Source organism: Nannospalax galili, unplaced genomic scaffold (genome assembly GCF_000622305.1).
Source record: "Nannospalax galili isolate Female #2095 unplaced genomic scaffold, S.galili_v1.0 scaffold146, whole genome shotgun sequence".
Taxonomy (NCBI): domain Eukaryota; kingdom Metazoa; phylum Chordata; class Mammalia; order Rodentia; family Spalacidae; genus Nannospalax; species Nannospalax galili.
The window spans coordinates 8771562-8796507 of NW_008357929.1; the positions used below are offsets into that span (position 1 = coordinate 8771562).

The window sequence follows — 24946 nt, forward strand, 5'->3', positions numbered from 1 at the left end:
TTCACTTTTCATTGAACAACCTTTCTTCATCCATAATTTTACTTTTGGGGGGGGTTCTGTTTTCTTTTGTAATATTGTAGAAGCCTTGGTGGGATTTTTTTCTTTTTTTTTGTCTTTTTGAGACAGGGTCTCCTTGTAGCCCCAGCTGTCCTGGAACTCACTATGTAGACTAGGCTGACCTTGAACTCACAAAGATCCACGTGCCTCTGCCTCCCAAGTGCTGGGATTAAAGGCATGTACCACCATGCCCAGCTGGGATTTTTAAATAATAACAATAAGGCTGAGGGGCTAAGAGTATTGTCTGCTCTTTTAGAAGTCCTGGGTTTGGTTCCCAGCACCCACATGGCAGCTACAACCATCTGTAACTCCAGTTCCAGGGGATCTGACGCCCTCTTCTGACCTCCTTGGGCATTGCATGACAAGGGTGCACTTACATACATGCAGGCAATACACTCAGAGACAGAAAATAAAAATAATAAATATTTAATAAATAATAAGAGATAAGGGACTGTATTTACATTTATTATGAAAATTAATTGACAAGAAAATAGAAAACAAGGTTTGGGCCCTTACACTCTCAGCTGCTGCTGCAGCCCAAAGTGGGGCTCAATTGTAAGGCACAGTGGGAAATGCTTGAGTTACAGCCATGTTGTGGGAGGGCCTTTAAAAATTAAATAATACTTACTTGCTGGGTATGGTGGGGCAGACCTCTGTAGAGGCAGGTGAATATCTGTGAGATGGAGGCCAGCCTGGCCTACATAGCAAGTTCCAGGCCAGCTGGGGCTATACCGTGATCTCTCTCAAAAAAAACTTACAAACAAAAAGCCGGGTGTGGTGGCACAGGCCTTTAATCCCAGCATTTGGGAGGCAGAGGCAGGCAGATCTCTGTGAGTTCTAGGGAGTTCCAAGTCAGCTGGGGCTACAGGGAGACCTGTCTCAAAAAAGACAAAACAAAACAAAACAAAACCCAAATCTACCTATCTTCTAACTAACATTTAACATCAAACACGTACTGTTTATAATAATGGTATATTAAAAATATTATTGATATTGGGGGCTGGAGAGATGGCTCAGTGGTTAAGAACACTGTTCTTGCAGAAGACCCGGGTTCGAATCCCAGCACCCACATGGCAGCTAACTCCAGTTCCAGGGGATCCAACAGCTTCTTCTGTCCTCCTCGGGCATTGCATGACACAGGTGCACTCACCTACATGCAGGCAATACACACATACACATAAAATAAAAATAATAAAATATTTTTAAAAAATTATTGATAATTACTGTTTTGTTTGCCAAATCACCACAAGCAATGTAACATGTAACATTGCCAATTCTACTGTCTGCCTTGGAGGATACCATGATGAAATCTGTACATCCCTGGTTATACATGCATACAGACAGAAAGAGCATACACATGTTTATTTTGCATAACACTGCAACACAGCATTTTCACCTACAAATTTCATACTTGAGAACCACATAATCAAGTTATTCCCTCCCCCACTAAAATTCCAAAGAGCTCTTAATGTTTTAAGTAAGCTTACAATTTTGTGTTGGGCTGTATTCATAGCTATCCTGGGTCATATGGGACCCATATGCCGTGGATTGGATACTGCTGATATGGGGTTTCAGTAGTAAAGAGCTTGCCTAGCAAGCCCAGGCCCCTGGGTTTGATCCCCAGTTTCCATAAGAAAACAAAAGAAAATACAGGCATGAAAATACCAAGTGCTAATGAATACAATAGTAAAAACAACAGAGTAGGAAGTCAGAATGACTGGAGGGGCTACTGTGCGCTGAGGTACCTCACTGAAAATGGACTGGGGGCTCCTATTGGGGGCAAATAAGTAGGCAGAGCTGTTGCTGTCATACAGGTGAGAGATGCCAGTGGTGTGGATTAGGATGGGGCTAGATAATGGAAAAAGCATGAAGGATGGACAGGATTTAGAGATTGTGATCCAGAAGGTGAGGAAGGAGGTAAGTGTCAAGGTGGATTCTTAGGTCTCTCATCCAAATGTGGTGGTGGCCTTCACCAAGGCAGGAGATTCTAGAGATTTTCAGCTAGCAGCTCTGGAGGATGTCTGAGCTAAAAGGGACAAGACTCAACTTCTAACCAGGTCACATGGATGGTATGGGAGTAAGGGAGGCCTCTGGGAATTATAGTTAGAAGACTGGAGGAGCTGGGACTCAAGCCTGTAGAAAGCAAGAAGGTTAAGGAATCAGTGAACAAATCTGAGAAGGAAATGGTTGCATCTGCCACATATACAGAAGAGGGATAAGGACAAAAACATGTCCACTGAACTAGCTAGTGAGGTCAGTATCTTTCCTAAATCCTGGGCCAGGGAAAGGAACAGAGCGATCTGAAGCCAACAAGGCTTTTATGACAATTTCTTTAATTTATTCACTTATTGTATATGTATATGGGGGAGGGACATACACATACACACGTGTGCATGCATGTCAGAGAACAATTTGGTCAGAGAGCAACTTGCAGAGGCCAGTTCTTTCCTTTTGCCATGTGGGTCCCAGGAGTTGAACTCAGATTGTCAGGCTTGGTGGCAAGTACCTTTATAGGCTGAGCCATCTTGCTGGCTCTCACAGTCTTTCTAGGTATTTAGTTCAAAAGCAAAAGCCTGACCTATGGAAAGACCTAGAAGAAACACAAAAACAAGGTATTAATGAGGAATATGAAAAATGTGGTTAGTATAATGGAATGTAGAATTTTGACTCTTAAAACATTTTTTATTCATTTTACGTGTATGAGTATTATGCTTGCATGTAGATAGGTGCACCCATGTCCTGCAATGCCCAAGGTCAGAAGAGGGTGTTGGATCCCCCAGAACTGGAGTTACAGACAGTTGTTAGCCACTATGTGGGTGCTAGGAACTGAACCCAGGTCTGCTGCAAGAGCAGCCAGTGCTTCTAACTGCTGAAATATCTCTCTAGCCCTGAGAAATTTTGACTCTTGAGTTAGACTGATGAAAATTTGAATCTCAGCTGGGCTTGTCCCCAGTTTTGTGACTTTAGGCTTCCTGCCTAACTTTACTACACCTTACTCTTCATCTCTGGAAATTGGGGATGGCTCTTCAGGCTGGATATGGAGGTACATGCCTTAATCTTGGCATTCAGGAGGTTGATGAAAGATCTTCAGTTCAAGGCTAGTATGGGCCACATGGTGAGTTTCAGACTGGGCTACATAACAAGGCCATATCTCTTAACCATTAAGCCATCTCTCCAGCCCAAGGCCATGTCTCAAAACAAATAAACAAACAAAAATAGTTGGCATGGTGGCACATGCCTTTAATTCCAGCACTCAAGAGGCAAAGGGAGGTGGATCTCTGTAAGAGGCCAGCCTGATCTACATAGTGAATATTCTAGGCCAGGTGGGGTTACAGGGAGACCCTGCCTCAAAATAAAACAAAACACCAAAAACTAACTGGAAAGATAACTTAGTGAGTGCCTATTACAAATCATGAGGATTTGAGTTTGTACCCTAGCACCTTATAACAACCTGGTATTCTGCAAATATCTACAATTCCAGCTTAGAGGAATCCAATACTCTTTTCTCTTCACACATTCACACTGGAACATACACTTATGCTGATACACACACACACACACACACACACACACACACACATACACACACACATATAAATACGATTAATAAATACTTCTAACATTTTAAAAATGAATGTTATTTATTTATTTACTTATCTATTTATTTATGAGACAGGGTCTCCCTGTAGCTGGCCTGGAACTCACTTTGTAAACCAGGCTGCCCTTGAACCCACAGAGATCCACCTGCCTCTGTCTCTGCCTCTTCGAGTGCTGGGATCAAAGGCATGCACCATCACACCCGGCTTTTTTTTTTTAAGATTTTTTTTTTAATGTTGGTTATAGTGGCACATGCCTTTGATCCCAGCACTCTGGGAGGCAGAGGCAGGCGAATCTCTGTGGGTTCAAACCCAGCCTGATTTCCATAGTGAATCCAGGCCAGCTGGGGCTATAGGGAAGGTCCTGTCTCAAAAAGACCAAAAAAAAGAAAAAAATATTTTATTTTTATTTAATGTGTATGACTGTATTGCTTGCATGTAGGTAGGGTGCATCCTGTTGTGCAATGTCCACAGAGGTTGGAGGGGGCATTGGATCCTTCCTTAGAATGTGGAACTGGAGTTATGGATGGTTGTTAGCTGCCATGTGGGTGCTGGGAATCGAACTCGGGTCCTCTGCAAGACCAATCAGTGCTCTTAATTGCTGAGCCATCCCTTCAGCCCCTATTTATTTATTTATTTATTTATTTATTTTTTCTGTTGTTTTGTTTTTTGTTTTTTGAGACAGGGAGGCCTGACTGCCCTTGAACTCACAGAAATCCACCTGCCTCTCAAGTGCTGGCTTTAAAGGTGTGCACCACCATGCCCAGCTTGTATTTGTTGTGTATGAGTGTCTTGCCTACATGTATGTAAGTGCACCTGTGGAGGGCAGAAAAGGGTGTTGGATGAGTTGTGGTTGTTAGCCACCACTTGGGTGATGGAAACTGAACCCAGGTTCTCTGCAAGAACAGCAAATACTCCTAAGGTGCTGAGCCATTTCTCCATCCCCAAAATTAATAAATCTTAAAACAACCCTGTCAGGCCTGGTGGTACAGGGCTGTGACCTAAGCACTTGGAAGGTCAAAGTAGAAGGGTTACAAGTTGAAGGCCAGTCTAGGCTATATGAGACCCTGTCTCAAAAGACAAAAACCAGGACCAGTGAGATGGCTCAATGATTAAAAAGGCACTTGTCACTAAACCTTTTGACCTGAGTTCAATCCCCTGAACCCGCATGGTAGAAGGAGAGAAGTGACTCCTGCAAGTTGTCCTCTGCCATCCACATGAGCACTATGGCATTCATGCATACATATACACCAACAAATAAATAAAATACATGTAAAAAAAATCAAATCCCAAACCAAACAGATAAAAAAAAACAGTGACTGTATGACTGTGAATATAGCTCAGTGGTAGTGTACTTACTTAGCATGTGTAAGGCCGTGGGTTGATTCCTAACACTGGGGGGAAAAAAGAGGGCGGGGAGATAAAATTAACAGTAACCACTTCCCAGGATTATTGCAGGCATCAAATAACCTAATGTATCCAAACTGTTTAGCTTACTATTGAACACATAGGGAGTACTCAATAAATGGTAATTCTTCTCTGCCATTACCAGCGAATTAATGTTAATATTTTATTTTTATTTTATGTGTATGAGTGTATTGCATGTATGTGAGTGCACCCGTGTCATGCAATGCCTCGGAGGTCAGAAGAGGGCTTCAGATTCCCCTGGAACTGGAGTTAAGGACGGTTCGTAGCTGCCATGTGGGTGCTGGGAATCGAACCTGGGTCCTCAGCTAGAGCAGTCAGTGCTCTTAACTGCTGAGCCATCTCTCCAGCCCCCTAATTAATTAATTAAAATTTTTTGGGACAAGGTCTCCCTGTAGCCCGAGCTGTCCTAGAACTCACTATGTAGGCTAGGCTGGCTTTGAACTCACAGAGATCCACCTGCCTCTGCCTCCCAAGTGCTGGGACTACAGGAGTGTGCCACCACGCCCAGCAATTAATTAATTTTAAAAATATTTTACTTATTATTTTATGTGTATGAGTGTATTGCTTGCATGTATCTAAGTGCATTTGTGTCATGCAATGCTCGAGGAGGTCAGAAGAGAGCTTTGGATGCCCCTGGGACTGGAGTTAGAGTTTTGGGTTTTTTGTTTTTGTTTTGTTTTTTTGGTCTTTTTGAGACAGGGTCTCCCTGTAGCCCCAGCTGGCCTGGAACTCAATATGTAGAACAGGCTGGCCTCGAACTCACGGAGATCCACCTGCCTCTACCTCCCAAGTGCTGGGATTAAAGGCGTGTGCCACCACACCTGGCCCTGGGTTAGAGTTTTTTTAGCTACCACATAGGTGCTGGGAATTGAACCTGGGTCCTCTGCAAGAGCCTCTAGTGTTCTTAAGTGCTGAGCCATCACTCCAGACCTCAATGGATTAACTTATGAAAGCTGTAGAGAACTAGCATAGAACCCCTTTATGCCCTTTAATTCCTCTGCCATGTGAGGACAGTGTGCAAGGTACCTTCTTGGAAGCAGAACTCAAGCCCTTTAACAGACACTGAACCTACCTGGATCTTGAATTTCCAGAATTATGAGGAATAAATTTCTATTGTGGTTTTTTGTTGTTGTTGTTTTGTTTTGTTTTGTCTTTTTTGAGACAGGGTCTCCCTGTAGCCCCAGCTGGCCTGGAACTCACTATGCAGACCAGGGTGGCCTTGAACTCACAGAGATTCACCTGCTTCTGCCTCCCAAGTGCTGAGACTAAAGGTGTGCACCACCACCCCTGGCTTCTATGTGTATTACTAGCAGGTAAAAAGAAAAATACAAGATAGAGGTTCCCAGAAAGGCATGTCAAGTAAGGCTATCAGATATAACAGATGGAACCAAGCAGAGGAGGTTGAAAAGGGTCAAGGATCTGGCAGAGTGCTAGCAGAGCTAGCAAAGAGGAAGGCAGAGGTGAGAGCAACTAAGGAGTGAGTGGAAAAGGAAAGTATAGGGGTTAGAATATGGGACAATGTGGCTAGAGAGATGGCTCAGCGGTTAAGAGCATTGGATGCTCTTACAGAGGACTTGGGTTGGATTCCCAGCACCCACATGGTGGCTAACAACCATCTGTAACTCCAGTTCCAGGGGATCTGAGGCCTGGGTATTGCACAACATGGTGCACTTACATGCATGCAGGCAATACACTCATACACATAAAATAAATAAATAATAAATAAATAAAATATTAAAAATATGGGGGGGCTGGAGAGATGGCTCAGTGGTTAAGAACACTGACTGTTCCTGCAGAAGACCCGGTTTGAATCCCAGTACCCATATGGTAGCTAACAACTGTCTGTAACTCCAGTTCCAGGGGATCCGACAGCCTCTTCTGTCCTCCAAGGGCATTGCATGACGCAGGTGCACTCACTGACGCACAGGGAGTACAGGCATACTCATAAAATAAAAATAATAAATAAAATAATATGCCAGGCGTGGTGGCGCATGCCTTTAATCCCAGCACTCAAGAGGGAGAGGCACGCGGATCTCTGTGAGTTCAAGGCCAGCCTGGTCTACATAGTGAGTTCCAGGACAGCTGGGGCTCAGGGAGACCCTGTCTCAAAAGACCAAAAATAAATAAATAGGGTTTGAAAAGCATGCAGCCAGGAGCTAGGAAGGCTGGTGACCAAGCATCCCCCAACCCCAGGTCACATTCTAGGGACTATAGCAGCTCTCATTGCTTCTCAGACTTGTTGCCACTACATCTGCCCCTGTACACAATGCTGCATGGATAAATAAATAAATAAATAAAATATTAAAAAAAGAATATGGGACAATTTAGCAGATAAGAAATAAGAGAGCAGTTTTTAGAAGACAGGAAAGGAAGCTAGGCATGGTAGAGCACACAGAGACACTCCATCTTCTCTACTCCCCTCCAACCAAAGGGAAGAGAGGAGAAGAAACTGATTTGTGCTACAAAAAGAAAGTTGCTAGGAGTTTGTGTTGCTAGGGGACAGAAGTGATGCTCCCTCTTTAATCTTTGAAATATCTAAAGTAGTTACTACCAGTATTAACCTCTGATGTGCTAAGCCTTAGCATCCAAGGATGACTGTTCTATATGGGAGGATATGGGAAATGGGCACTAAAGGGTGACTATTTCTGGCTGAATAGAGATAACCTAATTCAGAGGTGGGAAAAAGAAAGAGATGTTGGAGCTAGGATAGAACAAACCATAAAAGGAAAGGCATAAAGAGGCAGGCAAAGTTGGAGTGTGGAAGTGAGAGGCATGCTTCACCTGATAAAATCAAAAGAGGATTAAGGTGGGCCTAGTAGCTAAGGCCTGGAATGCCGGCTACTCAGGAGACTGAGGCAGGAAGGTCAAAGGTTCAAGATCTGCCTGGGCTACAGGAAGATTAAAGGCTAACCTAAGCACTTAGTGAGATCTTGTCTCAAAAAGGGGGGGGGGGCTGGACAGATGGCTCAGGGGTTATAAGTATTGGCTGCTCTTTGCAGAAGACCTGGGTTCAAATCCCAGCACCCACATGACAGTTAACAACTGTAACACCAGTTCAAGGGGATTCAATACTCTCTCCTGACCTTCATGGACACTGCATGACATGGTACACTTACATACATACAGGCAATACACTCATATACCTAAAATTAAAATAACAATTTTTTTTTTAAAAAGTAAACAGTTGGGCTAGAAAGCTGGGGGATATAGAGCTCAATGGCAGAGAGTTACTCAGCATTGGTGAGGCTCTGGGTTCAATGTCCTGGACCACACACACCCTAGGACAAATAGACGCAGTATGTCTGTTAAGAAAATGGAGCCTCTTAGCAGTTAAGAGCACTGGCTTTTGCAGAAGACCTGGGTTTGAATCCCAGCACTCACATGGTGGCTAACAACCATCTGTAACTTCAGTTCCAGGGTTATCTGTTATCCTCTTCTGTTCTCCACCAGAACTGCGTGACATGGGTACACTTACATATGTGTAGGCATCACACTCATACACATTAAAAAAAATAGCTGTCGTGGTGGCACATACCTTTAATTCTAGCACTTGGGAGGCAGAGGCAGGTGGATCTCTGTAAGTTCAAGGCCAGCCTGGTCTACATAGCGAGTTTCAGGCCAGCTGGGGCTACAGAGAGACCCTGTCTCAAAAAGACAAAAAGAAAAAAAATTATTGAGAGAGAGAGAGAGAGAGAGCGCCAGAGCCAGGGCTGGTAGTGCAGGCTACCTCCCAAATGCTGGGATTACAGGTGTGTACCACCATGACCAGGTTATAGGGTGCTGGGATCAAACCTGGGGCTTTGTGCGTAATAGACAAGTCCTCTACCAACTGAGCTACATCACCAGCCTTTGGCCAGCATGTTCTTAATCTTAGTACAAAAAGGCTCATCTCTTCCTGTGACCTTCCTCTCACCTCACCCTGGAACTCAGAGCTAATCAGTCCACACTTGAACTCCTCCATCCCTTCCATACGATTCTTCTGTTGCAGCCCTGAGATAATCTTGACAGCCTTTCCCAGCCTGGATCTCCCTCTTCTTGGATGTCAGGTCTAGACACAGGGATATCGGTCCTTAACAGTGTAAAGAAGGGGTGGTCATTTTTGCACACCTCACTGCCTCGCCTGGAGACCTAGCTGTTTTCTTGCCTCTCTTTTTTTTTTTTCTCTTCAGGGTGCCTGCTGCCCTAGAAAGCACAACCCTCAGCTCTGAAAGAACTTGAGGGTTGGGATAGGGGGCAGATTTGCTGATAGAGCCTGGCAGCAATTGGGAGTAGGTGGACTCCAGGAGCGGCCGGCAGAGGGCGCGCTGGGACAGGGAGAAACAACAGGGCGCAGGCCAGGAACCTTGGCACCAGAAGAGAGCACGTGGGGCGCTCAGAGCAGGCACAGGAGCACACGTGCTACTCGTGGGTGCTCTGTCCAGGCTAAAAATAAGAGCTGCCCAGTGTCGCCCGCGTCCTCCCAGGTAGAAGAGGAACCCCCCCCCCCCGGAGGAGTGACTTTGGGAGGGGGACTGAAGCGCCTAATCTTCCTATACTTAATCCCGAGACTACTCAGCTTCAACTGGGAACCATCAATGCTTATTCAATAAGTGGAGCGGTTGTGTTGTTCCTGAAGTCAGGGATCTCTACCAAGTTCCTCTTGCTGTGGAGTTCACTGCCTAGTGTGTTTAGAGGATTAAAGGAAATAAGCAAATGGCCAAGATCATCTCCTTAGATTAAAAGAGTATCCTAAGAAATAGTGAGGAGCGTCTTGTAAACTGATACCTGAAGAGAACCACCCCCAGAGACAGCGAGGGTGAATTCCAAGGAAACTGCATGGACCAAAGAGACCCGGGGGAGCCAGGGGTCCTGCCATCCTGGGCGTGGGAGAATCTGAAAGTAGTCTGGGGTGGCAGACATCAGGATTGTGGTGTCCGGGAGAGGCTCGAGGGCGCTTCCTAGGACAAAAATAGAACGTATCCTTTTTTTAATTTACAAGATCTCCCCTGGCTGTCCTCGAATTAGTGGAGATCCTTCCAGCCTCAGCCTCCCAAGTGCTGAGATAACAGGTGTGATTCAACATACCCAGCCTAAAAGTTTAGAACACATCTTAATTAGGGTGTTGCTACAAGAATGGATACATTTATTGAAACTCGGGAAGAGCTGCGCTTCTCAACTTTGTTTTCTTGTTTTGTGTCTTTGTTTCTCTTTTCCTTTCTTCTATATCTTGAGACAGCCTCCACCTGTAGCCCAGGCTGTCCTGGAACTCAAGATGTGACCAAGACTGACTTGAACTCGAGGCACTCCTCTTGCACTCCGGCAGGCGAGAAAGCAGGAGGATCAGGAGTTCAAGGTCAGGCTGCGGTACTCGGAGCCTAAAAATATAAAAAATCTTTATGCGGGGCCTCTGCTGGGGATAACTGCTGGGAGCTAGGAAAGCTGTTTCTTCCGGTGTTTTCTAGCCTGCCCTTGGATACTGCAGGTCGGGGGTGTGCGGGGACAGTCTCTGGGGAGAAGGCATCTGGGGTACTGGCCGGGAATAAACCCCGGTACTTGAGCACTGCTCGGGCCAGGAGGGTATGCACGGCGCAGCCAGAACTGAGGGTGCTGACCGCCACCCCCAAGCAGGTCACCAGGGCAACCATGGAGGCTCGCCCAGGCCCCGCCAGGCGCACAGAAGCCAGGTGGGCCGTTGGGGCGCGACCAGCCGGTTTGATTTCCCGCGGCGGGTGGAAAAGGGCGGAGGGGGGGAGGGAAGAGGGGCGGGGTGGCCAATGGGGATCGCGGAGCGCGTCAGCTGACGGCGGAGGGGTGGGGCCCAGGTGTACAAACGGCGCCGCAGGCGGGGGCTTAGACCACCAAGCGAAGTCCGGGAGGCGGGGTGGCAGTGCGGGCCTGGCGGGGCTGTGCCGCGGGGATTGGCCTGCGGCCGGTAGGCGGGACCTGAGCGCGCCGGGGCCGCAGGCTGCGATTGGCCTCCGCCCAGGGCCGGCTGCCGGCGTGCGGGCAAGGCTCGGGGCGCGAGGACCGAGCGGGGGGGCCGGGCCGCGAGCCCGGGCGGGGGGGGGGGCAGCGGCGGGGGGGGGGGGGGGGGGGGGGGGCCGGGGCGGGGCCCCGGGGGGCGTGGCTCCGCGAGCCCGGGCGGTGGTGGTGGCAGCGGCGGAGGAGGAGGTGGTGGCGGGGGCCGGTACTGGACCCGGCGGGATGAGCGAGGCGGAGGCGGCGGTGGTGGCGACAGCGGCGCCCGCGACGGCGGCAGGGGTGGTAGCGGTGGTAGTACCTGTGCCCGCGGGAGAGCCTCAGAAAGCAGGCGGCGGGGCGGGCGGCGGGGGCGGAGCCGCCTCTGGCCCCGCTGCTGGGACCCCCTCAGCGCCCGGCCCTCGCACCCCTGGCAACCCGGCGACGGCGGCCTCGGGGACTCCCGCGCCCCCGGCCCAGAGTCAGGCGGACAAGCCGGTGCTGGGTGAGGGGGGCGCGCGCTAGGGCTGCTCTGAGGGGTGGCGGGCTGGGGGAGGGGCGGCAGGGTTTGGAAAGCCGAAGGTAGGCCTGGCGCTGAAACCCGAAGGACTAACCGGCCAGGGAGCTGCAGGACAAACTAAGTGGATCCCCCTGGTGGGAAATCCTGCTGCGCCTTCCTGGTGGGAGGGCAGGTCCGGCAGGTCCATCTAGAGTCTCGGAAGCAAAATAAAGCCTCAAGACTTGGCCACGCCCCCGCGGCGGGAGCCTTGGTCTAGGTGACTCGGGTTCCAGTTAGCTAAACCTCTGAGCCTGGGAAGCAGGTGCAGTGGGAATCCTTAACTTTGGGAGGGCTCGCGAGGCTCTTGAGTTTTGACCCTGAGGGTGGCACTTTTTGGCCCAGGTGAGTACCCGGTTCTAGATGAAGGGCTTGGATTTCTAGGATGTGAGGAACGTGACTTAGATGTAGGTTTTGAAAGCCTCAAGCCCTTCTTGTGTGGGTGATTCCACTTGTTGGAACTAGGACAAGAATACTTGCGCTACTAGTGAAATCTGCTTGACTTGAAGCTTAATAGGGAGGCAGGTTAGATACTAGATTTAGTTTTGTCTCATCTCAGCCCAACTCCATCTCTTCCCCCCTCCTCACCCCATCTTACTGTCCCTACCACATCTCTGCCTGGCAGCAATCCAAGTCCTGGGCACTGTCAAATGGTTCAACGTCCGGAATGGTTACGGATTCATCAACAGGTATCCAAGGAACCCAGGGAGGGGGAGGAACGGGTGTCTTCTGAACTGGCCTGTGGGACTGGACACCTTCCTGACTTCATCTCTACCCCTGCCAAGGCACATGGTTGTGATGTCCAGCTGAGGCTGGTTGAAAGTCCTTAACCACAGCACAAATGTGTGCTTACTGGCAAGATGAAGCTGCATCCACATCTTCAAGGGCAGCACAGGATTAATGATCCAGGAACTTGGCAAGGGGTGACCCTCACCTTCCCAGCTTCTGTCTCACCTTCTGGAGTTGGCTTCAATAGTTCTAGTTTGCTGTGCCTTTGGGGTAGATTGTTTGGGGCTATTTGCACCTCAGGGCCCCCAGCTGCGGTCCTCACTGATTTCCTGTTAAGGGAAATACTCATGACACCTTTACAACCTCCCTCGAAGAGCTGTGGCTCATTTGACTGCCTCACCTAATGGGACTGAGGCTGGTGTCGGGGGAGGAAAGTGCCTGTCCAGAGACTGCTGCCTTTCCTCAGTTGGCCACCCCTCCCAGCCCTGGGAGAAGCTGTAGTGGATTCTGAGTAGAACCAGGTCTCCCCCACTGGGTCCTTCTCCAGCCCAGGCTCCTGCCCAGCCAAGCCCTCCTGGGAGCCTTAGTTCCCTCTTAGCAGGCTGACCTTTGTGCAGATCCAAGTCCTTTAAAACTGGAACATTTGTTATGGGGAAGGCGGGTTCCAGGGATTAAATCAGAGTAATGGGCCAAGGTAGTGATAGAATAGCTGAATATTTTCTTCTTGGTCACCCTTGTTCATTTTGTGTGTCTACATGGTTGGGGGGCTATGGTTCCCCTCCAGGCTGAGGGTGAAGATAAGGTTTTGTGGGTGTTTGGAGAGCAAGTTCTGATTCCTTGTCCTCTCACAGTTGTTCTGTACCCCTGGCCCTGGCCCTTCTGTTTCCCCTCCTTGAGCATAGAAGGAAGGAGCCAGTGGAATTTTCCAACCTTGTAGGGCTTGAAGGAGGAGAGAATTTGGCCAGGGACAGTCACACCCAGCACTACCAGTTTCTAAGGTGCCCCTGGGGTAGAAGGTAAAGAGCTGTCCCAGCTCCTTCAAGGTACCCTTGCCATCTCCTCCTACCTCTTTTAACTTATGAAGTCCAAGTTTTCATTGAAGTTTTAGGTACAGTTCTCTTTGTGCCAGTTTCTGGAACCTTGGTGGCTAGTAGCCTGCTCTTCCTGCTCTCTTGGCCCTATCTAACCCCAAGTAATTGCAACACTGGAGAGGATAGGCCCACCAATCTTAGGAATGAGCAGCTAGGGAGGCCTCAATGGAGCTGAGTGCCTTACCGTCAGCCCCTTAACGACCCACCCTGTTCTGCAGGAATGACACCAAGGAGGATGTCTTTGTTCACCAGGTAAGAGCTAGGTTGGCTTTCTGAGGGGAGGAACCAGCCCTGTCTTTGAAAGCCTTCACTGTAACCCTTAGCTGCACACTATATATTTCTCTGGCTCTTAACTTCACAACGGCCTGCCCATGAGGAAATAGCTGGCCTCCCATCTGCCTCAGGTGCCTGTATCAACCACCATTAGTCCCACTTGCATTGAGTTGCTGAACAACTGTCAGAATTGTGCTTGTTGCCCTTCAGGGCATGGCATGCTCACCACCTTCTGGGACCGGTTAACACCACAGGAAGGAATCAGGCAATTTTCCGAGGGAAAGGTCAGAGACACTTGGGTGCAGTGAGTCTTAAAGTGTGGTCCCTGCACCAGCAGCAACAGTATCACCTGAATTCTCAGGCCCCACCCCAAGCTGCTGAATTCCTCAGACGTGGGGCTGGGGCCGGGCACTCTCTTTTAACATGCTCCCAGGTGATTCTGATACTGGCTAGTTTGAGAACCACTGCTCTGGTGGAGAGAGCGCTCAGTGGGATTGAGGTAAGAAGCATAGTATGTTTTCCTCACTTTTTGACTTAAGACCACCTCAGCCTTTTGTTTTGCTTTTGAGTTGCTATTGCCTCCAATTTTGAAGTCCCTGAGGGGTAAAGGGGGAAGGGAGGACATCAGGGACAGTGGTAACTTTACCATGGATCCCCCAGACCACCCCTAGTTTAAGACTTTCCCCCTACTAATACATTTACTTTTCTGTGGTGCTGTGGAGCTTTGCTCCAGGCCCCTCTCCCCTACTAATTTGACCACCTCCTTGCTCTGCCCTCCAGTCCTAGACTCCAATTAAATGTAACAAAGAAATGGAGTTGGGTGGAGGCTGTGGCAGGAGTGAGAGATCCAGTCTTGCTGCCCTCACCTTTTTCATGACTTCCCCCCCAAAACCAGACAGCTATTAAAAGAAACAACCCCAGGAAATTTCTGCGCAGCGTTGGAGATGGGGAGACTGTGGAGTTTGATGTCGTGGAAGGAGAGAAGGTTTGGGGGCTGTTATGGGGTTCAGTTTGGCCAGGACTGTGGGAGGGTGGCCTGGAAGTCAGCCTAGGCTTTGACCCACCTAGGACCAGCTCTGCCTCTGACTGTGGGAATTGGGACTGTGCTCTCACCTGGACATTATTTTAATGCTAGGGCTGTTCTAGGATATGTCCTAAAGAATATATGTCCCTGTCATCAGTCAGTAACATCTGGGTTTCTTCTCTTTAGTTCACCAAGCACTTCATGTCTGTTTTCTACACGAGACCCCAGCCCTATCAGGACTCTTCTCAGTCAGCCCTCTGGAGTGAAAGAGGGACGGGCCTTCTCTATCTCATCCTGTCCTGTCTTTATACTCTGGGGGGAATGTGGCAGTTATTTCTAAAGGACAAGTTGTTTCTTCTCAGATGGGTACAAACTCCCTTTACTGCCCCTTGGGGGAGGGGAGAAAGTGGTTTAGAGGAGCTACAGGATAGAGGACTTGGGCCAAAAGAAGGGGCTCTCCAGTAAATGCTGGCAAGTAAATGCTGTCCATTTGTTATTGGGGCAAGTTCTGACTGCTCCTTCTCCACTTCCCCAGGGTGCAGAAGCTGCTAATGTAACTGGGCCTGGCGGGGTGCCAGTGAAGGGCAGCCGCTATGCTCCCAATCGACGTAGGTTCCACCGATTCATCCCCCGGCCTCGCCTAGCTGCCCCACCACCTATGGTGGCAGAGGCTCCCTCTGGTGGGACAGAACCAGGCAGCGAAGGAGAGCGGGCAGAGGACTCAGGGCAGCGGCCCAGACGACGTCGCCCACCACCCTTCTTCTATCGAAGGCGGTTTGTGAGAGGCCCTCGGCCCCCTAATCAGCAGCAGCCCATAGAGGTGAGAGGGAGTTGCAGTTGGGGAGCCAGCTGTCCACATTCTGGAAAGAAGTCGGGAGTTTGTAAGGGCAGCGACCATAGAGTCCCCAAAGGAAGTAGAACCTAGAGCCAGGAAGCGCCAACCTTAACCTGACCCTGGGACAGTTGAGAGATCCTATAGCCCACCTAGGCATTTGTGTATTCCCAGGGCTCTGACGGCAAAGAATCCAAAGAGACAGCCCCATTGGAGGGGGACCAACAGCAGGGAGATGAGCAGGTGCCCCCACCCAGATTCCGGCCCAGGTACCGAAGGTAAGATTCTCTGTGGTGCACTTTTCCCCTTAATGGACCAGTGTTGGGCCCATATGAAAACAGAAGAATTCTAAGAGCCCAGAGCTCATGGGATGGGGAAACTGAGGGAATCCTGGGGAGAAAGGTACTATGCCTGGAGTCTGGGTCTCTCTCTCTCTCTCTCTCTCTCTCTCTCTCTCTCTCTCTATGTCTCTAGTACTCATCACAATGCCTGGGAAAGAGGACTTCAATTTCTTTGAGACAGATCATAGCTACCAAGTCAGTGCTGGACAGCACAGCCCATAGAGTGGGTGCCAATGCCTGGTTATTAGGGCTCTCTCTCTCTCTCTCTCTCTCTCTCTCTCTCTCTCTCTCTAGGCCTTTCCGTCCTAGGCCACCCCAACAGCCTACCACAGAAGGTGGGGATGGAGAGACCCAGCCGAGCCAAGGCCCCACTGATGGCTCCCGACCTGAGCCCCAGCGTCCACGTAACCGTCCCTACTTCCAGCGGCGACGGCAGCAGCCCCCTGGCCCCCGGCAGCCTATAGCCACAGAAGTAAGGATCTGTTGTTCAAAACTCTGGGGGAGGTTAGGGGCTCAGAGGCCAGGACCACCAGCCATCTTTCTGTCATTTTCCCTGTGTTTCTTACTGTCTTTGCACCTCTACTTCCCTTGTCCCTGTCCCTCCTCTCAGCCTGCTGGGTCCACTCCTGGCAGGCATCACACCCACCAGGAAACCCCAGAAGAGGCAATGAAGCCCAGGTGGCCCTCTACAGGCCATATCCCCAGATGTTGGGGTTGTGAACTGTGGGTGTTGGTTGGGGAGGAATGAGAAAGGGAAAGGCAGAAGGTTGTAAACAGGAGTCTCAATTAGCCACTGCTTTTCTCTAGACTTCAGCACCTATCAACAGTGGGGACCCTCCCCCCACCATACTGGAGTGATTCCAACTTAAAGGACACCCAGAACTACCATCTGGTTAGTGGCTGCTCCTCTCAGGGAAAGTGACCGAGAGGGCCAGGGATGGATCTTGTTACATCATCCTTTATGATTGGTCCTTGTTTTGCTTTTAGGTATCTGCCAGTTTCCAACTGACTCTACCCAGCATCCTTCTCCCCCCCTTACCCATAATTCATGACATCAAAACATCAGCTTTTCCCTTGAGACTCAGGAAGGCCAAAGGAACAGCCTTTGGCTTTTTTTCCCTCTTTTTTTTTCCCCCTCTCCCCTACCAAAGGTTGAAGGAAGGGATCCATCCTTATTGTTCAGAGGCTTCACCTCCTGCCCCTAAGTCAGGCTGAGAAGGAACCAACCAGCTCTTACCTCCTCCTGATTGTTTTTCTTTTCCACCCATTTATTTTTTGTTTCCTTTCGACCCCCACACACCTCTGAAGCCATTTTATGAACTGTCATGTGCCACCTGAGCCTCCAGTAAAAACAAAAGCAGGCTTTCTTGTTGTCTTGATCTCTGCCTCTTTTCTGTTTGAGAATCAGTGGTCACAGGCAACTCAGTTCTGAACCACAGACCCTGCAGTGGAAGTGGGATGTGGAGTGGGCGGGGTCAGCTCCTGACTCCTTGTTCTAATGTCCCTAACTGTTCTGACAAGGGTCCTCATAACTGATATTCATTGTCTCTTTAAATGAGGATGAGGCCTGTCCTACAGTGCCTGGGCACTTGTGATTATAGTTTACCGAGTATTTACTGTCAAAGCAGTGGATAAAAATGAAAGTAAGGGCCAGGTATAGTGGCACACACCTTTAATCCCAGTACTTTGGGAGGCAGAGGCAGGTGGATATGAGTTCAAGGCCAGCCTGTTCTACATAGTTCCATGCCAGCTGGGGCTAGAGGGAGACCCTGTCTCAAAAACACACCAAAAAAGACAACACAAAAAGGAAGTAGGGGACCAGGTGTGAGAGTGTGTCTTGTAATCCTAGCACTCAGCAGACTGAGTCAGGAGGATTCTGAGTTCCAGGCAATCCTGGGCCACACAGCTACACTGTCTCAAGAAAACATTTTTTCCCTTTTAAAAAAAAAAAAAAAGCATTATGATTCATGCCTATAAACTCTGGGGGGCTAAGGCAGGAGGATTGCCACAAGTTCAAGGTCAGCTTGGGCTGCATAGTAAAACCCTGTCTCCAGAGGGAAAAGGTGAAAAAGAAATTGGAGTACTAGTGACAGCATTGAGACACTAGAGGTTTCTGAGATCTTGAGCCAAGGCAGAACAAAGGAAGAGCTGTGGTTTTAACAGGTTGTCTGTCTTAGCCCACCCCCTAGTGCCTCCATGACAGGACACTCATCTTCATACAGTGACTTTATGGATGAATCTCTGTATACACATTTAATACAGAAGCCCTCAGGTTTTGGCTCCTTACGGTTCTTCAGAACATACAAAAATACCCAAAGGCTCCTCCCAGTCAGTGTTTACAGGCAGCCTTTCAAATCCTCTCCTGCCCTTAGTTGGTCAAAAGCTTGTGGGTCTAGTACCCTTCCAGGAGGGAACATAAGAGTTGGCAGCCCTGGGGAGCCACAGGTAGGGCCATAAGTCTACAGACTGGTGCTTGCTACTCCTGGTCATATTTAAGTATATACTGTTGTTTCCTCACCCTGGGAGGTGGGGAGCCTATAGGGAAGAAGAAGCTAGACTTTGGGAGCATGCCCTTTCCCCTGGAGGGGTCAAGATAGAACCCCCTTCACCCAGAGTATGTGGCAAGAATTCAGTGAAAGTGCCGGATTGTGGGAGGAGTCAAATTTGGTAGGAAAATACTTGTCACATCAGGCTCTCAGCTTCTGTTTGTTCCACTGAATTTAGTGTAGCATCTCCTCTCCTGCAGACCCCCTTCTCTAAAGGGGACTAAAGTATTCTGGGGCTGAGTTTGGGTAGGGGCAGGAGGAAGGCAGGAGGGGAGAATAGCCTACCCAGATGGCCACAGCCTAACCACAACACATAAATAATCCAAGAGTCACGCAAGGGGAATGAGGCGGTGCCTGATCCACCTTCCCTCAGGCTTCCCATTCTACACAGGCTGCAGGAGTTTTCTCCATCCTGGAGGTAATGGGGAAGAGGGTTAAAGTGCTGCAGAGGAAAGGAGGGGGCTTCTGGGGGTGGAGAAGTTGGCTCTCCCACCCTGCCCTGCCCCTCAGTCATTCTCATCTGGCCCTAAGTACTCAAGTTCCGTGCTGGGTTTCACCTCCTGCTCTAAAAGAGAAGGAGTCCGGCGGAAGGCAGCTGAGATCTGGTCAAACGTCCGGCCTCTGGTTTCAGGCACTTTTAAGAAGGTGAAGATGAAGAAGCCAAGCAGGAGGACGGCAAATAGAAGGAAGACGTAGGGACCCATAGCATCCTGAGACAGTTGGAGAAAGAGGTGTTGACAGAGGGGTGGGGAAGGAAGGGGGGTGGCCTCAGGCAAGCCAGGAACCAAAACCCTAATAAGAGCTGGGCATATCATAGAAAGCAGGTGGCTTATTTAGAGGGCGATGGAAATGACCAGAAAGGAAATTTTACATTGAGAAAGTTTTTTACCCTCTGCAATCCTAAGATAGTGCATTTGGAGTAGATTCCCAGCCATTTGTAGTATTAATATAAAGTTTATAATTTTATTTCTGGTCTGAGTTATGCCATGGTTTGTTTCAAATACATCTCTGCTGCTGTCCCATCTATTTCTACCCACTATTTTGACCAGTGGAATAGCTCCACCAAAGCGATACAGAGACCAACTGTAGGAGCTGGGAGGCTCTGACGGAAAGCAAGGGGGCTAGGGATGAGTTGCCTCCCCTCTGGCCACTGGTGTGAGGAACTGGGAAAAGTGTAGGGAACCTACCGCAACATACTGGAAACCCATGCCAACGATGAAGTTACAGGTCCAGTTGGAGAAACCAGCTATAGCCATGGCTGCTGGGCGGGGCCCCTGGCTGAAGAGCTCGGCTACGATGAACCAGGGGATGGGGCCAGGGCCAATCTCAAAGAAGGCCACAAAACCAAATATGGCCATAATGGAGACATAGCTCATGGCTGAAACCTGCTCCTAGACCAGGAAGGGAGGGTAGAAAATTTGGTTCATGCCCTTCTGGATCTCCCCTTGCTCTTAGCCCAGAGAATTGAAATATCTTCCAAATCTTGGGGAGTGGAGGTCCTGGAACACCTTTGGTTTTTGTGCTTAGGTGGTTGTTTTTTTTGAGATGGGATCTCGCTATGTTGTCCAGGCTGGCCTTGAACTTATGGTCTTCTTGCCTCAGCCTCCTTAGTGTTGGGGCCACCTTGGAGCATTTTTGAGCACTGATATTTTGCTGGTTACTCTAGGAGGTTTCAAGGCAGATACACTGTTCTCTCTTGCAGCCGGGTGTGGTGACACACACCTTTAGTCCCAGCATTTGGGAGTAAGAGACAGGCAGATCTCTGAGTTCAAGGCCAGCTTGGTCTACATAGTGAGTTCCAGGCCAGCTGGGACTACAGGGTCACCCTGTCTCAAAAAGACAAAAAAAAATTCTCTTGCTTCTATGCCACTTGATTTCCCCTTAGCTCTGAAGATATGTCTGGGAACTACTGCTCCTGAGGCTTCACAGGGACTCTTTGCCTGCTAGACTTGTGTTATAGCTATCTCCCAGAGCAGGCCCAGTATGGCGGGGGTCACTCAGAAGCACAACCCATAGACACTGTAGCCAAATAATCATGGTCTTGGCACACAGCCTGCCCCAGAATTCAGGAAATGAATGTTAAATCGTGGTTCTAGCCAGCCACAGAGCCTCTTGGGGCTATTCCCATGGGTTAGACTACTGTAGCCTCACAGCCCCTAGGCCTCACCAGCAGAAGCAGAGCCACAGTCATCAAGATGGCACAGCCACACATGCCCGCCAGGCCCAGGAGATGAAGTGTCCGACGCCCAGCACGTTCTACCAAGAGCACCTGTGGGCAAAGTTGAGGGGGGTTATGTAGTCAGGTGGAGAGACCAAGAGCAGGACCTCTTGGGGCATCCAAGGTTGTAAAGCCAGTAGTGTGGGCCATTCTACAGGCAGGAAGTTACCGAGACCAAGGTGAAGACAGTGTTGACCACGCCGGCTCCTATGGTGGCGTAGGCTGGTTGTGCCACCCCTGCTGATTCAAAGATGCTGGTTGAATAATAGAAAACCTAGAAGTGAAGAAGGAAAAGTGATGGCAGGAATGTCTGGTCCTCTGTTCCAACCACACCAAACTGGACTGAGCCTGAGTGCTAATGCAGGAGGTGGCTTGTCCCCCCCCTTCCCCTTATCCCCCAACCCTCACCCTCACCCTCACCCTCACCCAGGCTGGTGCCTGACCCGTGTTGTTCCATACGTACAGCATTGATGCCTGAGAGCTGCTGGCTCAGCTGTAGCACAACTGCAATGATCAGGGGCTGCCGGTGGGTGCGGCTACCCAGGAGCTGGAGCAGAGACAATGGCCGCTCACGCTCCAACTTTCGTTTCTCATCCTTCAGCTCAGCCAGTGCATCGGATACATCAGCCCAGCCCGTCAGGCGCTTCAGACCTGGGGGTGGGGAATGTCAGGCCTTATGGGGCCTGAGAGGAGGCCAGGTGCTAGCAAGAGGGGGTGAAGTTGTGAGCCTGGGCTAGATGCAAGGTGAGAGCTCACTCTTTCGGGCAGGCCCCTCCAGGTTCCGGATGATGTAGAGGTATCGTGGGCTCTCAGGGCAGAAGGGCAGCAGAATCAGCTGCAGGAAGGCAGGAAGCACTGTGATGCCAAGGAGCAGCGGCCACAGGGTGGCAGTGCCCAGCATGGACTCCAAGCCTAACACCTGTAGGAGAAAGTAGGGAAGACAGATAGGGGACTCTGGCCTTCTTCCTGCCCAGTTACAGAGGTTCACTCTAACTCATACCTAGCTCCCCACAAGCCAGGCCTGTTTACCTGGGCAACGAGAATGCCAATGACGATAGCCAATTGGTTGAGTGTCCCCAAGGCACCCCGAAGATGAGTAGGGGCAATTTCCCCCACATACATGGGCACCAAACCTGACGTTAGCCCTGGGAAGAAGGAAGAAGAGAGGGCTGAGGATAGCTGTCCACTCTCATCCAGAAGCCCAGGCATGGTGACGGAGAGAACAGCACAGGGTAGAGCCATAGCACCTATGGGTACCTGAGTAGGCGCCAATGAGAAACCGTCCAAGAATGAGTATCTCATAGGAGGCAGCAGCGTTGGCCAGGCCCATGAGGGTACCCCCCAGCACTGCCAGGACATTGTTGGCCAGCATAGCCCTTTTCCTGGCGGACACACAGAGTAGGGCTGTGTCAGGACACCTGTGCTATGGCCCTCCTTCCTACCCCCACCCCCACTGCCCTTGCCCTCCAGCTCCATACCTTCCCAACCATTGAGAGACGATGCCAACAAGGAAGGAGGAAATCATGCCCCCCACAGAAAAGATGGCCACAGAGAGAGCCCAAAGGGTAGTGAGGGTGCCTGGTGGGATGGAGTCGGGACCCTCAGGACCCTGCCTCCCCAGCCATGTTGCATTGTAGCTCTGCTCAATCACCTGGGTGGAACAACACAGGAGTGAATGCACTTTCCTTCCTACCACTTCTGAAGTACTCCCACCCTGACAGCAGCAGGTCCCTCACCTTCTGTGGGGCATTGATGACCCCAATGTTGTAGCCAAACTGTAGGGAGCCAAGCACAGCTGAGAACACAGCAAGGACCAGGGTCCCAGTCACTCGCTGCTGAGGGGGTTCCCCATCCTGGACAGACAGAAGCAAAGGGGCATTTCACATGGAATCATGCTTCAGGGACTCAGGCCCAGCTGGAGCATGAAGATGCTGGGCTCTATCCAACAGACTGGGTGAGAGAAAGTGGGCCATATTAGGAATTGTCCAAAGATCTCAATGTAAACAGAACCCAACAGGCTGGGGCATGGAAGAAAAATGGGATGTTTGTGGCCACATTACAGAGAAATATTTGAGGATCTAAGTCTCAGAATTTTTCTGTGACCTTGAGATAGGCATAGATTTGTGTGACCTTGGGTAAGTCACTTCCCCATTCTAAACTGAACCTAGGTTTACTCTTCTGTGAAGTGATGTTGCCTCTCTTGAGTACTTGTCCATCAGTGAAAACATTGTGAAAATCAAAATAAAATGTTAACAGTATTCTAGATGGTGCTGGTTTTTTGAAACTGACTAGTGAAGCATTATTCATCAGCACCGAGTTCTGTTCTCTTCCCTCTGGAACCTCTGCTGACTCCAGGAGGCCTTTAACAGGCCCAAGAAGGGCAATTCCAAAAAGGACATCTAGGTCATTCCTCTGGGGTGCCTTTCTAAGTCTGAGTCTGACCTCCCCTCTGCTTCTAAGCTGCCACCAAGAACTAGGGGCTGTGGCAGGAGTTTTAGCAAGTTCGAGCCATGCCCAGGGGAAGAGGGAGGGATGGTGGCGTGAGGGGTGGTGGCAGTGGTGGCTGATGGCTGGCGGCACAGACTGTCTCCAGGCAGAAACCTGAGCTGGAGTGTGTGTGTGTGTGTGGGGGGGTGACACTCCCCTCTGCCCCTCCACCCACCGCAGGGCCAAGAGAAAGTTCAGCCTCCTGGAGGGCGGCCAGGAGTGGGGGTGGGGCCTACGAAGTGACTTAGGTCCTCGAAACACTGCCTGTGAGTCTGAATAGGCGGTCATGAGACTGGGGATCTGCCTTCCCAAGTCGAATGAGTGCAGGGTGCTCCCAAGTCCTGCATACAGTAGGGAAGGAGAAGAGCTCTGGATTCACTAGAATTCAGTGGCGGGTGTCCTGAGCCTGGAGGAGTCTCTCAGACCCACTCTACCTCTTGGCGGTATTGTAATCAGACAGTCACGGGTTCTCTAGGACAGGTATAAATAGCCAGCCCCCCACCTCCAAACCCTGCGCTTGCGCACGGACCGCCTCCTAGCTGACCCCAACCGCGACCCCAACCCAAGAAAAGCCGGACCCCTGTCCCCGTCTTCAGAGACCCCCGTGCCCCCGCACGCTGAACCTACTTCAGAGCCGATCTGCTGGAAACCCGACGGCATCTTGTTTTAGAAGAACCGAAGGCTCGGGAGCTGCAGCGGTGAGGAGCGGCTGGGGTAGCAGGCCCCGGCCTGGCGGGCAGAAGAGGGGCCACGGGGTCCCGAAGCGGTGCGCAATGGAGGGGCCTGGCGGGACCCACAGCCGTAGCCCAGAGAGTCTGATGGCAGCGGGGTTCAGGATCTGGAGAGCCCGGCTGCGGGGAAAGATGCTGTCCCACCTCATCCCGCCCCGCCGCGGGCCACGCCCTTCACGGCACCCATTGGCCAGGAGCCCGCACACCCCAAAAAGCCCCGCCCCACTAGCCTGCGGCTTCAAAGTTTGGCTCCAATTAGTGGCGCTGAGCCGGGAGACCACGCCCCTTACCGGCCTTGGCGAGACACGCCCCCCGGGTTCCCGCCAGCCTCCGAGTGTCCACTGCAGGATCCTCCGAACAAAAGGCTCCGCCCAGCCACGTGCTAGAACTCCGTCCGCCACCCAGATTCCTGGACCCTAGATTCCTTCAGTTTAGTGCAGCGACTGGTCCCCTGCGGGGTCGCGGAGGACTGGGTGGGCTGGGTCCGCTGGCCAGGGGAGGGGTTAACTCCAAAAGCAAGACACAGCGCGGGGCAGGGGGGCCGGGGTGGCGGGCTGAGAAAATGCCCTGAAGTAACCCGGGGTGGCTATTTTTAGACCCCCACGTTAGGCGCCGCCAAATGTCAGGTCCCGGGTGTCCCGGCCTGTCCTAGGCGGGGGAGGGCAGGGAGATGGAGCCTTAAAGGGTCCGCGACACGCTTCCCACTAGAGGGTGACCCAAGCAGCCAGTAACTTCCGTTCCCGGTGTGTCTGAGGACCGGCACCGTGGTTGGTGCTTTGCTTGTATCCCGGGTTGGGGCACGACCTACTGGCCCTTTTCCTACACGATTCCGGGTGTTGGCTTCTGGAGGCGGCCCAGGGGACAGGTGCTCATGCGAGCCACATCACCCGCCCTGAGGTCCCTGAGCCTCCACGCATGTGCTGGCCGCGTGGACGACATGCTTTCCAGAGTCAGCTCCTGTTTTGGATCCCCAGCTAAACCCCAGCAGAGGGCACGACCTAGGGGCGGCTTGTCCTGGGAGGGAAGCAAGATACTGAACTGGCAGGTCAGAAAACGCGCCTCTGAAGTGCAAGGCTGGAGCGCCACCTTGAGGGGGCCAG

At 50.7% G+C, this 24946-nt stretch overlaps 2 protein-coding genes across 7 annotated transcripts; one reads left to right on the forward strand and one right to left on the reverse strand.

Moving 5' to 3' along the window:
• Window positions 1-2607: 2607 nt before the first annotated feature.
• On the reverse strand, window positions 2608-23982 carry Slc2a4 (solute carrier family 2 member 4). Of its 2 annotated transcripts, none has more exons than XM_017795067.2 (11): window positions 23743-23982; window positions 22365-22481; window positions 22107-22279; window positions 21886-22010; window positions 21658-21773; window positions 21385-21547; window positions 21092-21279; window positions 20798-20902; window positions 20578-20679; window positions 19598-19801; window positions 2608-2647 (listed from the first exon to the last, which is right to left on the reverse strand). In XM_017795067.2, the coding sequence occupies exons 1-11, from the start codon at window positions 23773-23775 to the stop codon at window positions 2636-2638; spliced, it is 1338 nt and encodes a 445-aa protein (XP_017650556.1). In that variant the 5' UTR covers window positions 23776-23982; the 3' UTR covers window positions 2608-2635. The 2 variants fall into 2 exon arrangements, with proteins under 2 accessions (XP_017650556.1, XP_008854062.1); XM_008855840.3 differs by lacking the exon at window positions 2608-2647 and adding an exon at window positions 18078-19120.
• Ybx2 (Y-box binding protein 2) lies at window positions 10923-17243 on the forward strand. Of its 5 annotated transcripts, XM_029557590.1 has the most exons (11): window positions 10923-11104; window positions 11189-11523; window positions 12200-12263; window positions 13613-13646; window positions 14563-14652; window positions 14878-15057; window positions 15227-15511; window positions 15698-15801; window positions 16159-16336; window positions 16672-16756; window positions 16852-17243. In XM_029557590.1, the coding sequence occupies exons 2-10, from the start codon at window positions 11265-11267 to the stop codon at window positions 16720-16722; spliced, it is 1245 nt and encodes a 414-aa protein (XP_029413450.1). In that variant the 5' UTR covers window positions 10923-11104; window positions 11189-11264; the 3' UTR covers window positions 16723-16756; window positions 16852-17243. The 5 variants fall into 5 exon arrangements, with proteins under 5 accessions (XP_029413450.1, XP_017650557.2, XP_029413452.1 ...); XM_017795068.2 differs by lacking the exon at window positions 16672-16756; XM_029557592.1 differs by lacking the exon at window positions 14878-15057.
• Window positions 23983-24946: the final 964 nt, after the last annotated feature.

What these genes read in the sequence shown, in the direction of transcription:
- Slc2a4 (XM_008855840.3), bottom strand. Translation starts at nt 23,775, where the DNA reads ATGCCGTCGGGTTTCCAGCAGATCGGCTCTGAA. An exon ending in TCCAGCAGATCGGCTCTGAA is followed by an intron (nt 22,482 to 23,742) that starts GTAGGTTCAGCG and finishes CTGTCTGTCCAG; the next exon opens with GATGGGGAACCCCCTCAGCA. An exon ending in GTCTCTCAATGGTTGGGAAG is followed by an intron (nt 22,011 to 22,106) that starts GTATGGAGCTGG and finishes TGTGTCCGCCAG; the next exon opens with GAAAAGGGCTATGCTGGCCA.
- Ybx2 (XM_017795068.2), top strand. Translation starts at nt 11,265, where the DNA reads ATGAGCGAGGCGGAGGCGGCGGTGGTGGCGACAGCGGCGCCCGCGACG. An exon ending in TTCCGGCCCAGGTACCGAAG is followed by an intron (nt 15,802 to 16,158) that starts GTAAGATTCTCT and finishes CTCTCTCTCTAG; the next exon opens with GCCTTTCCGTCCTAGGCCAC. An exon ending in GGCAGCCTATAGCCACAGAA is followed by an intron (nt 16,337 to 16,851) that starts GTAAGGATCTGT and finishes TTTTGCTTTTAG; the next exon opens with GTATCTGCCAGTTTCCAACT.